The 15,112-nt window shown below is 33.2% G+C and overlaps 1 protein-coding gene across 2 annotated transcripts; it reads left to right on the top strand.

Annotated features, from left to right (window-relative positions):
• Nucleotides 1–4,778: 4,778 nt before the first annotated feature.
• Nucleotides 4,779–8,909, top strand: LOC100784422 (2,3-bisphosphoglycerate-dependent phosphoglycerate mutase 1). Of its 2 annotated transcripts, none has more exons than XM_006593503.4 (9): nt 4,779–4,929; nt 5,955–6,207; nt 6,380–6,603; nt 7,073–7,191; nt 7,294–7,450; nt 7,635–7,736; nt 7,827–7,946; nt 8,443–8,503; nt 8,591–8,909. In XM_006593503.4, the coding sequence occupies exons 2-8, from the start codon at nt 5,958–5,960 to the stop codon at nt 8,485–8,487; spliced, it is 1,017 nt and encodes a 338-aa protein (XP_006593566.1). In that variant the 5' UTR covers nt 4,779–4,929; nt 5,955–5,957; the 3' UTR covers nt 8,488–8,503; nt 8,591–8,909. The 2 variants fall into 2 exon arrangements, with proteins under 2 accessions (XP_006593566.1, XP_003542505.1); XM_003542457.5 differs by lacking the exon at nt 4,779–4,929 and adding an exon at nt 5,340–5,560.
• Nucleotides 8,910–15,112: the final 6,203 nt, after the last annotated feature.

Genomic DNA, 15,112 nt, shown 5'->3' on the forward strand with positions numbered 1-15,112 from the left:
GCAATTGCACATATACATTATGATCCATAGTCACACCTCTAGCGATCCTTAGGTAGTCTTGCATGACATCGTATGTTTTTGTGCTTTCAGTCGCTATCCTTAGGTTGAGCAACCGCTCCAACCTTTCAGATATTGCTTGACAAACATCCTATGACATTCACAACAAGAGATAAGGTTTAACCATATTGCATGTTTAGATAAAATGAAATTAAAAGTAAGATGAATATATATGCTACCACTGCATGTCTAGGTTGCTTCGCATGAGAAGATGCATTTACAGGTGCTTCCTCCATAGCTGCCGCCGCCACCAGGTACTGAGGCATATCTAATTCGACATATGTGTCATCTTGCACGATAGGTGGATATCTGACTGGATCCCCGAGTTGTACCGGCCTCATGAATGGATGCGAAATCATGTAGAACCACTTCATATAGTATGGTGTGCATTGTCTAGGCATAAGAAAAATCTGGCCCACCAGTGCAAGATAGTCGGAGAAGTGCATCCATCTGTCATCAATATCTTCTAAGCATAATCTTGAACCCAAAGAGTGTGGAGGAATCGTCTAAATATACCCAAACTGTCGCACAACCCTTTCTGGTCGGTGTATGACAACAACAATACCCCATCAGATATGTTTAGAAGAAAAAAAGAAATGAGCATGAACTCTCTAACTGCACGATGGTCACCGTAAGGCATCCAACCAACATCACTAGTCGTCAGTTGATCTAGACGCTTTCGATACATCGACACTGGTAATGCCTTCGTAGAGGTCCAGCGGTAGGCACATGGATTCCTTTCATGATAGTTTTCAACAGTAATAGCCTCAACAACAAATAAAAATGCTCATAAATTCAACACTACACGTATTTTCAAAAACAAAATATCAAATAAATACATAAAAAATAAAAAAAAAATCAAATTCAATTACAATTACATGTAATAGTGTGATATATCCAATAAGTTTTCTTTCGTTGCTCTTAGACGCATCATTCAAATTATCGTACATATGCACTAGGGCGACAACTCCTTATGCGCAGCTTCCACTCTGATCGAGGTCTCGAAAGGTGTCCAAGAACACCAGATGCACGTGTGTTGCACTCTTGTTAGCAAAAAGAATGCAACCTAGCAAATGTAGTAGATAAGCTCGAGCTACTACAGTCCAGTGTGCAACATCACATTTGCTACAATAAATGTCTCGTCGCCATGATAGTCGTACATATGCCCCATGACACTGTACTATCTTAGCTCTGGCTTCATCTGCACTGACTTCAAGTAATTTCACTAACATCAACACCGCTTCATTGACATAAAGAGTCTCGAAACTATGGAAGGCGCCTGTGATGGGAAAATGAAGCAAAGAGGCCACATCATCGAGGGTGATGGGGACCTCTCCTACTAGAAGATAGAAATTGCTAGTTTCCTTATACCACCTCTCTGCAAAAGTCGATATAAGTCCTTGATCACCAGTGTCCAATGAACATGCACTCAGAGGACTTAATCTTGTGGCAGCAACTAACCCTTTAATCTCAACAACAGACCTCCCAAATTTCTGAACCTTCCTTCCATGGAAGGTTAGCTTCAATTCAGGATGTTCCTAAAAAAATTTAAATAATTTTAACAATAATAACAAATACTTATTGAAATATAATTTATTTAAAACTATAAATACCTCTCTATTCCAAACAATGACTACAACATGATCAGGATAGGCAGTCAGAATTGATGTGTCATGCGGCCCGCCTGGAAAACCCTAGGCAACAATGTTGGAAGACCTCTTCAGCTTTGTCATCCATGTGATGAACATCCTCAGCAGCTGCGACATCAGCTTCCCGTTGCCTATGTGCGGATGTTGTGGGCCTTCGTCGTTGGAGAGCTTCATCTAAATCACGATTATCTTCTCCCTCCAGGGCTCCTCCTATAATTTTGCCTAAAGTATGACCCAAACCTCTAGTTCTAATCATAATCTGCAAATTTGAAATATAAATTTGTGTCAAAATTCAAACAATACTTCAATCAATTACTATACAATCATTCATAAATAAAAAAAATTATTGTATATATATATGTGTGTATATATATTAAAATTTTATTTTTAACTGATTTTATGTAATGAAATAACTTCTTTATTAAAAACAACTTAAAAAAACACTATAATTAATTAATTACATAAAAAACTAATATATAATAATTATAAATATATTTATCATTAAAATAAAACAATAAACTTTTCAAAACAAAAATAAAAATAATCTATTTTTTATTAAAATATATTAACTATTTAAAAAAACATTCTAAATAATATATTTTAATTAAAACAACAATAACTATTTAAAAACATAATTCAAAATAATATATTTTAATTAAAACAACAATAACTATTTGAAAACATAATTCAAAATAATCTATTTTTGATTAAAAAATTACTATTTCAAAAAAAATTCAAAATAATATATTTGTAATTAATAAAAAACTATTTCAAAAAAATCATAATAATATATTTATAATTAAAATAAACAATAGCTATTTTTAAAAAATAAAATTAATATATTTACAATTAAAAAAATAAATATTTAAAAATTTAATTCAAAATAATCTATTTTTATTTAAAAAAGAAACAATAACTATTTAAAAATATAAAATTAATATATTTACAATTAAAAAAACAATTAATATTTAAAAAAATAATTCTAAATAATTTATTTTTATTTAAAAAACAAACAATAACTATTTACAAACAAAAAACAAAATAATATACTTACAATTAAAAAAAATAATTACTATTTAAAATCATAATTAAAAAAAATCTATTTTTATTTAAAAATAAACAATAACTAGTTACAAAAAAACAAAAATAATATATTTATGTTTAATTAAAAAAATAACTATTTAAAAAAATCAAATTAACATATTTATAAATAAAAAACATTTACTATTAAAAAAATTAATTTAGTAATAGTTTTAAAAAAATATATAGATTTGGTAATTTGTATGAGTTATACGGATTAGTTAATTCGTATAACTCATGCAAATTAACAAATTTGTATATGTTATATGGATTCCAAAAAGACGGTGGTGGAGACGTCCTCAAAGGCGCCAATGGAAGCAGCGGACGACGACGGCGCGACACAAACCAAAGTAGACGAAGGAAGAAGACGATAGAGGGAGGCGAAGGAAGAAGATGAGCTGCAACAACGTATGGACGAACGAAGAAGAGGGAAAGTTTTTAAAATTTAAGTGAAAGACATTTTTGCTATTTTACTTAAATTATTGGGTACACAAATAATATTTTGGATGCACCTAGCCACACCCAATACATTATTAGAAGATATATTCCTTTCGGACCAAAAAGGAAAATATTTAAGCTTTTGCTATATCTACTCCCTTTTCCTAAGTACACTCCCCTTTAGTTTTTTACTTTTTTTCTTCTAATTTTTACTATCATAAATACTCTCTATACCTAAAATACCATTATATTATTATTTGAGAACATACTTTCCAAAATGATGTTTAAATTTTGACTTCCAATAAGTACTTTCTAAAATGTAAAAATTAAACATTATTCCAAAAAATACTTTTTGGAATATAAAATAATACATTTCAGAAAAGTACTTTTTGAAATACTATTTAATTTTTTTGAATTTCATAAATTATTTTTCAAAAGTTCAATATCTAGACAAATGTGTCCTGACAATACTTTCCTCAATTTAATAAAAAAAATCATCTCAATAAAGTGGTACACAAAGAAAGCATTCTAATGTATCTATACCCAACTCTTGAATCTCTAACCAAATTACACAACATGTACAAATCATGCATGAAGATCTAAAGCTTGTAAATACTTTTCTTAGTTTGTGGCAAGAGAATAAAGCTATTAGACAAGTGAAACCAAGAAAGTGAAGAAGAAAGGAAAGGTAAATTGCATTGACCACACCTTACCAAAAAAGCTATATTGCCCATTAAAAACCAAATTAAAGAACAAGGACAGCATTAGTAGCAGGCAGTTGATATTTACACTCTCCCTCAGTTGCTATTTACACTCCTTTTCCTTTATTATAATTTGTATTACCAAAAATAGTTTCTTTTATAAAAAAAAAGTGTAAACCTTATTCCTTACACTCCATCCATCCTCATTGTTCTCTTAACCTTTCCTACGTATTTTTTTTTCTCTTTTCCCTCTTTTCTATATCAAAGTATCAATTTTTTTTACCTTAAACTAGTTTTATTGTAAGTTTATATTAAATTCGATCATTTTTCTAAAATATTGATATCAATTTTTTCATACTGTGCGTGCTAAAGTAAGGTTTGGTTTTTTTATAATTTTTTTCATTCCAAAAAACATCTGCAAAAGTTAAAAAAAAAAAAACTTTTCGGAATTGTTTCAGAAAGTAATTTCGGGAAAATTTTCGAAAATGTTTTTGAACTGCATCCATTACAAGTTACAATAAAGTGCAACGCATGCCTTAAATTCAGGGTTTCGATGCTTATTTTGAGATGTGTTATTTAATATTAAAATTTAGGAAATATAAGATGAATAAAAGAAGAATGAAAGGAAGAACAAGTTGTAAGATCAAATCTTTCTCTTAATAAAAAAAAATATTAACAACTAATATTTATTGATAGAAAAACATTAAAATTTAAAAGAGAAAACTAATTTAATAAACACAACGTTGAGAGAGATCATAGATGAAAGAAGCTGGGGGCACAATTTCCATGGGTCGTTTAATTGCCATAGTTTCTGTTTGCCCCTAAAACATCACGAAGGGTTGTTCTGAATTATTAGCAGTTTCGATAAAGTAAGGTGCATCTAAATAAAATAAGAGCATGCAGCACCGGTATAAGTATAGTTTGTACGTAGTTCGGGTTAATTCAGCTAAAAGACTTGTACGTAGTTCGGGTTAATTCAGCTAAAATAAGACTTGAATTAAAAGGTACGTAGTGATGAAATCCTTGCAGATTAGCTAAAAGACTTGAATTATTTTTTTTCTTGTTGAAGAAAAGGCTTGGATTATTGTGCTTTAGAATTGTGGCAGCACCAGTAGTTTTTATCGAACTACATACACTGTTGTACGCTGTTTAAATGTGACTTTTTGGTACAAACCAAACCAAACCAGCTAGTTCTTCTGTTCCATTACTGACTCTTCTGCATTTCAAGTGAGTTGTAATAAAGTTGTAACAAATATTACTCATAGTAACTCCTTTTCCCTCAGAATAATCGACATCGTTTTCTTTCATCAGTTAGTTGGTTGAAGTGAATACGGGTAGCTTCTGTCATTAACTATGTCAACTACTTCTTCCTTAGAATCTTTTGCTATAAGTACTACAAAACTCTGCAATCTTCATTGTCTCCACCACCACCTCGTTTTCTTCGCCACCATCCTTATATAAAAGGAGGCCAATAAATATTCGTGCCTACTTTCTCTTTCTATATATATAAACTATAGTCCTCATCAAAAAATATATACACATAAACTATAGTATACTCTTCCCACTTTCACTTTCACATATAGACTATATATAAAATATATTAGTCTTGCTGTTTTCTTCGGCTAATTGCTGCAGGTACTCTTAATCAGTTTCATGTAGAAAATAGAAGGATTTCTATTTTCTGTTGTTTTTTTCTCCCCTTCGTATATATTTCTTACCTGGGGTCATCTTGATTTTTTGTAGTTAATCATCCTCATAGTAGATCTGCATTTTTTTAAATAAGAGATGTTTTAGTTTCCCAATGTTTTTTTTCTTGTTATTTTTGGCATTATTGATCAACAACTTTTTCTTCTAAGCTTGTATGAGCTTTCTTCGTTTCTTGTTTTATTGATTCAAACATTGAGGGTACGCTTTGATGATAATATGAACAAATAAATCTCCACATTCATGATGCATTCCTTGTCTCGAGTATGAGTTAGCCAGCATTAAGTGGCTTTGCCTAATGCAATTTTTTGTTTTCAATCTTCAGAGAATGGCTGCTGGAGTGTATAACCAACCAATTGTTGCTTTTCAATCCCATTCTCACATCAACAATTTTAATCATCAGCAAAAGTTTAATAATTTGGTAAGACTGGTGACAAAGGACTTTATCGGCAGTAATTTCCTCTCAAGAAGGGATTGTAGAGTAATTCAATCTTTAGCATCTCAAACATCTGTGGTTGACACAGTTTCATCCCCTTCAAAAAGCAAAACTAGTGATAGAGACACTCACAAGAAATCAAGTAAGGAAAACTCTTCTCTCAGTTGACATTCATTATTGCATGATATGTTTGTGTGTCAAACCTTGTTCATGTGGATTGCATCTTAAAGTTGGATTCACCATGTTTCAGTTGATTGTCACATGTAGAAACCATTGGATGTTATCTAACTGTTATTCAATTTATTCTTACTCAGATGAAGCTTCTTTAATCCTTATTCGACATGGTGAATCCTTGTGGAACGAAAAGAACTTGTTCACAGGCTGTGTTGATGTCCCTCTAAGCAAGAGGGGTATAGATGAGGCAATTGAAGCTGGCAAAAGAATTAGCAGTATTCCTGTGGATCTCATATTTACATCTGCTTTGATTCGAGCGCAGATGACAGCCATGCTTGCCATGACACAGCACCGCCGCAGGAAGGTAACATGAATGGATGATAACTATCTTCAGGTGTTAAAAAGATACATAACATGTCCACTAACTTTTACTTGAGAAAGTTAAGAACATACTTATAACTTATAAGCTTGGCCTGCACCTAACAAATAGTGCTTAACTATGAAGGGAAGAGTTCTTTTTTTATCGGCAAACGTTAGATGTTAGTTACTTAGTTTTTGTTAGTGGAAGGAATTTGAGCCCACGACCTCTTCCTTTAACCACCAAGGCAACCTTATAACTCCTATGAAGGAAGGGATGTTTAACTGTTATAGGTACCATAATCCAGAAAAGAATAGAAAAATAACAGGTTATGCAATATATATTGCAGATGATGTATGTTTATGTAGTATTGTATTAGTATTTAGCTTAAACTATTTGAAGAAATGTATTCATTTGCTACAATATAGTATTCAAATTCCTTTGTCTTCACTATTAGTGATCAAACTTCCTGCAGGTGCCTATCATAATGCACAATGAAAGTGAACAAGCAAGGGGATGGAGTCAAGTTTTTAGTGAGGATACAGAAAAGCAATCCATTCCAGTCATAGCAGCTTGGCAATTGAATGAAAGAATGTAGTGATCTCTTTCCTTCTTTCAATGTTTGCTAGTCCTGCTTTACAACCTTGTGTACAACATATAATCTATAGGCCATACTTGTTAATGTAATCATTTCAGGTATGGGGAACTACAGGGTCTCAATAAGCAAGAAACAGCAGACAGATATGGGAAAGAACAAGTACATGAGTGGCGTCGAAGTTATGACATACCTCCTCCAAATGGTGAAAGTTTGGAAATGTGTGCTGAAAGGGCAGTTTCCTATTTCAGAGACCAAGTAGGTGGTTGATTAGAACTTTGTAATCTGACAATCTCCCTTTTCTTCATTTTCTCCTTTTTGCTATTCTACATGGTCTATGATTACCGTAGTTAACAAGTCAGTATTAGGTGTGTTTAAATTTGATATTATGGCATACATATTCGATATGGAGCTGATTACATTGACATTATACTGCATGCAGATTGAACCTCAACTTTTATCTGGAAAGAATGTTATGATTTCAGCTCATGGGAATTCACTGAGATCCATTATTATGTATCTTGACAAACTAACTTCCCAAGAGGTGATTGATCAAGTATTCAGAATTACCACAATTTATATGTTCAAATGTCATAAATAGTCATGATTTTATGTTTATTTCACCTTTTGACAGGTGATTAGTTTAGAATTGTCAACTGGAATTCCAATGCTTTACATTTTTAAAGAAGGAAGATTCGTTAGGAGAGGGAGTCCGATAGGGCCCACTGAAGCAGGAGTTTATGCCTACACTAGGGTATGTACCTATGTCCGTTGTATATTTCATTCCATTTTGCTATGATGATTCCTTTAGCATTCTAGAAGTTTTTATTTAAGAATTGATATCTGTTGTTTTGAAAAGATGAAATGACACTTGCAATCACAAGAAACAGATTGAAAGAATAAACCTCACTTCAAAAAATGTTTTGAACATACTATGTTATTGACTAAATTTTTTTGAAAATCATAAAATTTTGTGGGTCTCGCTTCTTTTTCAATGAGTTCCACTCATGATGTTATAGCTTTCAATAAAATTTAAATAACAATAAACTCCAATGAGTTCCGTAAACTCTGAACTTTTCTAATGGGGAATTGAACATAAATTGGGTAAATAGTTGAAGACTTGATGTCCACATTTCTACTAATTGGATTTTTACTATGTAATGTTTGTAAAAATTATGTTCTATTCTTCATTTCTCAAATCTTGTTAACCAAGTCTCCAAGGCCCTAACAATGCTATTACATGGTCACAGCGTTTGGCTCTTTACAGGCAGAGGTTGGATGATATGTTCCAATAATTTTTTGAAGGGTTAGGTAAATTGATAACACTCATTTTCTTCTGTTTATGGTTCTCTCTTAGTCTACATTCTTCTTTTAATCATTTTATTATCTTCGTTTCAGGGAATACATCACACGTTAATCAGCAGTAAAGTATTACATAAGGGGTAAAAAAGATGTTATCAGTGTTACAGTTAGATTGCATGAAAATTTGAGAGGAGTTTAACACAGTTTCGAACTAGTGGATTAGGATCCATGCTTGACTCCAGTGTTGTTCTCATATGGTGAAGGAGTAATTGCTTCCATGTGCCTATATATATACAAATAAATCATTGAATCTTAGAAATGTTTTCGTGTCTATTACAATTAATTGTAAATGAGTTGTCATGTGAATTTAATTGGACATTCGGAATGTTTTTATATATAGAAACTTATTACTTAACCCAGAATGCTCATAACTTTTATTTGCTCATTTCAATTACAATGAGGATTGAAATGAATTTTTGTCTTCCAGTTTTAAGATGAAAATAACTAGATAAAATTTTGTGCATTGGGCTGTAACTAAATTTGTAATTTCAATGATTAATGAAGCTGAAAAAGTACATCAGATGATCGATAGGAATAAGAATAGTTTGTAATATGATATCATGGTAGAAATACAAGTTGAAGGAGGTGGAGACTGGAGAGGAGAGTATTGTATCACAATGAGCTAGCATAGTAAGCAAAGAGCATCTGAGCTAGGTAAATATTCGTATTGGGTTTCTGCCCATAGTACTTGTCTACAGAAAGAGAGGAGAAAAGGCATGTTCACTCCATAACGCAAATCCTGCAAACATTGAAACTCTGGTGGGAATTACAAAGATGATAGTTTACGGGCTTCATTTCAAATTTTATCATTAAACTTTTATTATTTTACCACTCAGTTTTATTTTCATGAATTTTTATCATCAACTTTTATAATTTCATGAATCTTATCACTTTTTTTCTTAAATTTTATCATCTATATTGGTAAAAAACTTAACTCACAGAATGAAGGGAGATGAATGCACACAATTTTTATTGAATAATAATCTGTTTAAATAGAGATTTTTTGTAACTAAAAGAAATTATAAAAGCAGTAACTGACTTCCTAAACAATAACTATTAACATAACCGTTATTGTAACTGAAAGGAATCATAAAAAGCAATAACTGAAAATAAAATAAACAATCCTATGCACTCATGATAGGCAATTGCTGATACACATGTTCAACACTCCTCCTTGTATCAGTGGTTGGAAAGTCCAAGTAACTCAAATCTGCTTCTTCGAAGAGCTTTGGTGAAGATATCTAACAGCTAGTCTTCAGTCTTGCAGTACTTCAAGCACATTGCACCATGTTCAACACTTCTTGTATCAGTGGTTGGAAAGTCCAAGTTTCTCTCTCAATAACTCAAATCTGCTTCTTGGAAGAGCTTTGGTAAAGATATCTGACAGCTGGTCTTCAGTCTTCAGTCTTGCAGTACTTCAAGCACACTGCACCATCCCTCTGTACATCTCTAAGAAAAAATAATTTGATGCTAAAATGCTTTGTTTTTCCATGAAAAACTAGATTTTTAAAGATGGCTATGACTGCCTGGTTGTCCACCATTACTTCAGTAGTTGTATCTTGCTCCAAGTGCAAATCAATTAGCATTTTCCTTAGCCATAAGACTTGATTAACAGCTGCTGTGACTGTTATAAATTCTGCTTCAGCGGTTGACTGTGCGACAATTTCTTGTTTTTTGGAACTCCAAGAGAACATCCTTGATCCAAAACTAAAACAGTTGCCTGAGGTGCTTTTCATGTCATCTAAAGACCCTGCCCAATCACTATCAGAATAGCCATGCAACTTGAAATCTTGTGATTGACTGAACTTCATTCTGTAATTTAAAGTCTCCTTGACATACCTCAATACTCTTTTTGCTGCTTTAAAATGAGATTCTTTAGCACAATTCATGAATCTTGAAAGTACACTTACAACATACAAGATATCTGGTCTTGTTGTTGTGAGATACATTAAGCAACCAATTAAGCTTCTGTAGAGTGCTTCTTCCACTTGTTCTGAACCATCATCCTTGCATAACTTCTCCTTTTGACACATAGGAGTGTTCATGCCTTTACAGTTCTCCATGTTGAATTTCTTCAGGATCTCCTTTGCATACTTTCTCTGACTAATGAAGATATCACCTTCAATCTGCTTAACCTCCATACCAAGGAAATAGGACATTTCTCCTAGGTCTGTCATCTCAAAGACTTGCATCATATCATCCTTGAACTGCTGAATAAGTTCAACATTGCTGCTAGTGACTAAGAGATCATCAACATACAAAGAGATCACCTTTGATGTATAAATTGGATTCACTAAGACTTTTAGCAAAGCCTACTTTTGATAAGTACTCATCAATCCTACTGTACCAGGCTCTTGGGGCCTGTTTCAAACCATACAAAGCCTTCTTTAATAGATAGACTTTGTCCTTATGTCCTTTCACAAGGAAACCTTCAGGTTGCTCAACATAGATTTCTTCCTCCAGAAATCCATTTAAGAAAACTGACTTAACATCAAGTTGGCAGATTTTCCATCCCTTCTGTGCTACAATAGCTAGTAACATCCTAATGGTATCCTACCTTGCAACTGGAGCAAAAGTATCAAAGAAATCTACTCCAAAAATTTGAGCATACCCCTTTACTACTAACCTTGCTTTATGTTTGTTGATTGAGCCATCTGCATTCAGCTTTGTTCTAAACACCCACTTCACACCTATGACTTTTCTGTGTTTAGGCTTTTCAACGAGTTCCCAAGTCTGATTTTTATCAATCATGACAAGCTCCTCTTGTATTGCAGCACTCCATTTTAGATCCTCCTTTGCATTCCAATATCCTGCAGGTTCTAGAACTGCTACATTGCATCTTTCATAAATATCTGAGAGCAATCTAGTGCCTCTCATGGGTGCATCATCAATTAACTCATCTTGATTTTGCAAAGGGTCAACTATTGGCATCTTTTCAGTATCATTCCAACTTTATTTCCCATTCTCCATGAAGTGCACGTCCCTACTTATCAGAATTTTCCTTGTATGAGGTTGGGAAACTCTATAAGCTTTAGATACTGAACTATATCCCACAAAGATACCAGGTTCAGCTTTTTTGTCTAGTCTGTCTCTCTTAATCCGTGGCACATAAGTAAAACACAAGCATCCAAATACTTTAAAATTTTTCAAGGAAGGTTTATAACCATACCAAATCTCAAAAGGAGTCTTCCCGTTTACTGGTTTGGTGGGAAGTCAATTTAGCAAGAATACTACAGTGTTTGCAACTTCTGTCCAATATTCCTTAGGTAACCCTTTCTCATGAAGCATACATCTGACCATTTCCATTATCGTCCGATTCTTTCTTTCACTAACCCCATTTTGTTGAGGGGTGTAAGGAGCTGTTAATTGATGCTCAATGTCTGCTTCCTCACAAAACATGGTGAATTATGCTGAAGTGTACTCCTTGCCATTATCAGACCTCAAAGCTTGAATCATGCAGCCATTCTGCTTTTCAATCCACTACTTAAATCTCCAAAATACACCTGCAACCTCTGACTTAGACTTGAGAAAATAAATCATGCACATTCTAATGAAATCATCTATAAAGATGATGTAATATTTACTCTCTTTAAGCGAAGCAGTCCTTTGAGGTCCGGCCAAATCTGTGTGAATCAACTGCAGCTTCTCTGTTGCTCTCCAGGTTGATTGTTTGAAGGGTAATCTTGCTTGCTTGCCATATTGACATGCTTTACAGCTTGGTAATTTAGAATCTAAGTGAGGTAAGCCATGAACCAACTCCTTGCATTGCATGTTCAGCACAGCTGCATGATGAAAATGGCCTAACCTTTTGTGCCAAGCCTCTGTGCTGTTTACAATGGCTGGATAGGCTGCTTGCTCCTCCTTCAGTGAGTCAAATGAGAAACTTTTACCTCTCATTTTGATACTGAAAATTTCCTTGTCATTGACATCTTTAATCAAACAGTACTTATTTTCAAAGATGACTTTAAACCCCTTCTCAACCAATTGTCCCACACTTAGCAAGTTTTGATCAATCTCAGGTACATACAAAACATCATAAATTAATTTTGTACCTGTGCAACTTTCAATGACTACAGTTCCCTTTCCTTCAACAGTGATAAGATCACCATTTTTTATTCTAACTTTTGATACTTGTGATTTGTCCAACTCTCTAAAAAGCTCTTGATAGTGGGTCATGTGGTTGGTACAACCACTATCCGCTAGCCAACATTCAGTTGAGCTATTGCTTGTAAAACAAGTTACTACGAACAATTGCTCTTCCTCTTGTTGATCTGCAACTTTAGCCTCATTCTTTTGTTGAAGATTGCTTTTGCAAATTCTCACATGATGCCCCAACTTGTTACACTTTTCACACTTAACATCGGGTCTTCTCCAACATTTGACAGGAGGATGACCCATTCTGCCACAGTGCTTGCAAGGAGGAAATCCTTTGTTGTTGTCTCCACTTTTGTTGCTAGTGTTAGCCGCTGCTTCTTGTGTGTTGAAATTCTTCTTCTTGTATTTCTTCCACTTGTTTTTCTCTCCTTGGTTAATTTGTAATTTAGCTTGCAATGCTCCTTCCACAGAATCATCAGCCCTCATTCTTCTTCTTTGCTCTTGGGCTTGCAAAGCATTTACAAGTTCTGTCAAGGTAAGTTTTGACAAATCCTTAGTATTCTCCAAGGATGTAATAGTAGCCTCAAATCTTTTAGGGACAGTCACCAGTATTTTTTCAACTATTCTTGAATCGGAAAATTCAGAACCAAGCAATCTTACTTTGTTGGCAATGCTAAGAAGCTTGTTAGCATACTCTTTAATTGTTTCAGACTCCTTCATTTTCTGCATCTCAAATTCTCTAACTAGATTCAGGGCTTGCATTCCCTTAATCCTTTCATCTCCTTCATATTCATTCTTGAGGAAACTCCATATTTCATATGCTGATTTGATGGTCATTATTGTAGTGAAAATTTCTTTTGAGACAACAACAAATAAAGAAGCTCTTGCCTTTGACTTTCTTGCTTTCCTCTCCTTTTGATTTTTTATCTGAGCCATTGTTGGATTGGTTGGTAAAGGAAGAACTTCGTAGTCTTCCTCAACCACTTTCCAGAGATCATTTGTCTCCAAATGTGCCTCTATTCTTGCTGCCCATATTTGATAATTATCACCATCAAACACAGGTGGTGCTAGTGCTGTGTACGGTGTTTCAGAATCTATCTATTTGATGAATTGAAGCAAGGTGTTTTGGCTTTTTGTGGTAGGTTTCACTCAGTTCACTCACAGGTCTCTCTTGAGAAGAAAGCTCTGATACCAATCTGTTGGAAAAAAATTTAACTCACAGAATGAATGGAGATGAATACACACACTTTTTATTGAATAATAATCTGTTTAAATAGAGATTTTTTGTAATTGAAAGAAATTATAAAAGCAATAACTGACTTCCTAAACAATAACTACTAACATAACAACTATTGTAACTGAAAGGAATCATAAAAAACAATAACTGAAAATAAAATAAATAGTCCTAAACACTCATGATAGAGGCAACTGCTAATGCACATGTTCAACAATCTAATTTTCAATATGTTACAAATTTTATCATTTAAACTTTCAACTTTTGTGCATTTTACTATCGCATTGATAATAAAATAATTTAAAAAATCATTTTTCAAGATTTTCGTAGAAAAGTGATTTCCTATATCGGTTGTAGTTATAACCGATATAAAAAGTCAATTTCTACATAATTACAACCAAGATCAAAATCATTCATCTTTTATTAACCATAGTAAAATTTGTAAAATAATGAAAATTGAATGATAAAATATGCAATTAAGCCTAGTTTATAATAACAAAAACATGTTTTATTTTGCTACTTTCTAATTAGAAACTTAAATATGCTTGTTTTGTATTCGCTAAATTAACAAAACAGAAACATATTTTCGTGGGGTAAAATGATATAAATAACAAAAACATGATTCCACAACAATGAAAAATAAGAACAATCGCAATGAAAAAGATGACTTACCATGAGGTGTGTGTGCAGCATGAGGTGACGAACACGAGGACGGCGACACATGAGTCACTAGGAGAATGGGAAGGGAGAGTGTGCGGAGATGTGAAGAAAATGGGGGTGGAGGGAGTGTGAGGAATTTTACATCTACAAAAACATGAGGATGTGAAGTTAGCATAAAAGGCGACATGATGAAGGAAAAGGGAATGAACTTAGGCTTTGCTTGTTTGTTACGTGCGAAAGAGAGAATTTAATGAAGGCAGGAAATATAGGAGGTAGGTTTGGTAGAGATCGTTCACTGGAGAAAAAAAAAATGAGTCAGGTGGGTTTCATTCTGCAACATGCAGTCATCATTACAGATTTCAAAAATATTTGTAGGTAAAAAAGTTTATTTTATCCTCCTAAATCTCTTATTTGATGTGAGACTAACTATTTCATAGGTTTATCATTTCATCGTATTAATAATTTTATCATATTATTTCTATTATATTTCTTATTTATTTTTACTCTTAATCTTTTTTCAAATTATCTCTCCTCTATTTCCATCAATCATATTTCTCCCTTCAAAACCA

This window comes from Glycine max, chromosome 13 (assembly GCF_000004515.6).
Source record: "Glycine max cultivar Williams 82 chromosome 13, Glycine_max_v4.0, whole genome shotgun sequence".
In the NCBI taxonomy this organism is placed as follows: Eukaryota; Viridiplantae; Streptophyta; class Magnoliopsida; order Fabales; family Fabaceae; genus Glycine; species Glycine max.

What these genes read in the sequence shown, in the direction of transcription:
- LOC100784422 (XM_006593503.4), top strand. Translation starts at nt 5,958, where the DNA reads ATGGCTGCTGGAGTGTATAACCAACCAATTGTTGCTTTTCAATCCCAT. An exon ending in ACAAACTAACTTCCCAAGAG is followed by an intron (nt 7,737 to 7,826) that starts GTGATTGATCAA and finishes ACCTTTTGACAG; the next exon opens with GTGATTAGTTTAGAATTGTC. An exon ending in GAGTTTATGCCTACACTAGG is followed by an intron (nt 7,947 to 8,442) that starts GTATGTACCTAT and finishes ACATGGTCACAG; the next exon opens with CGTTTGGCTCTTTACAGGCA.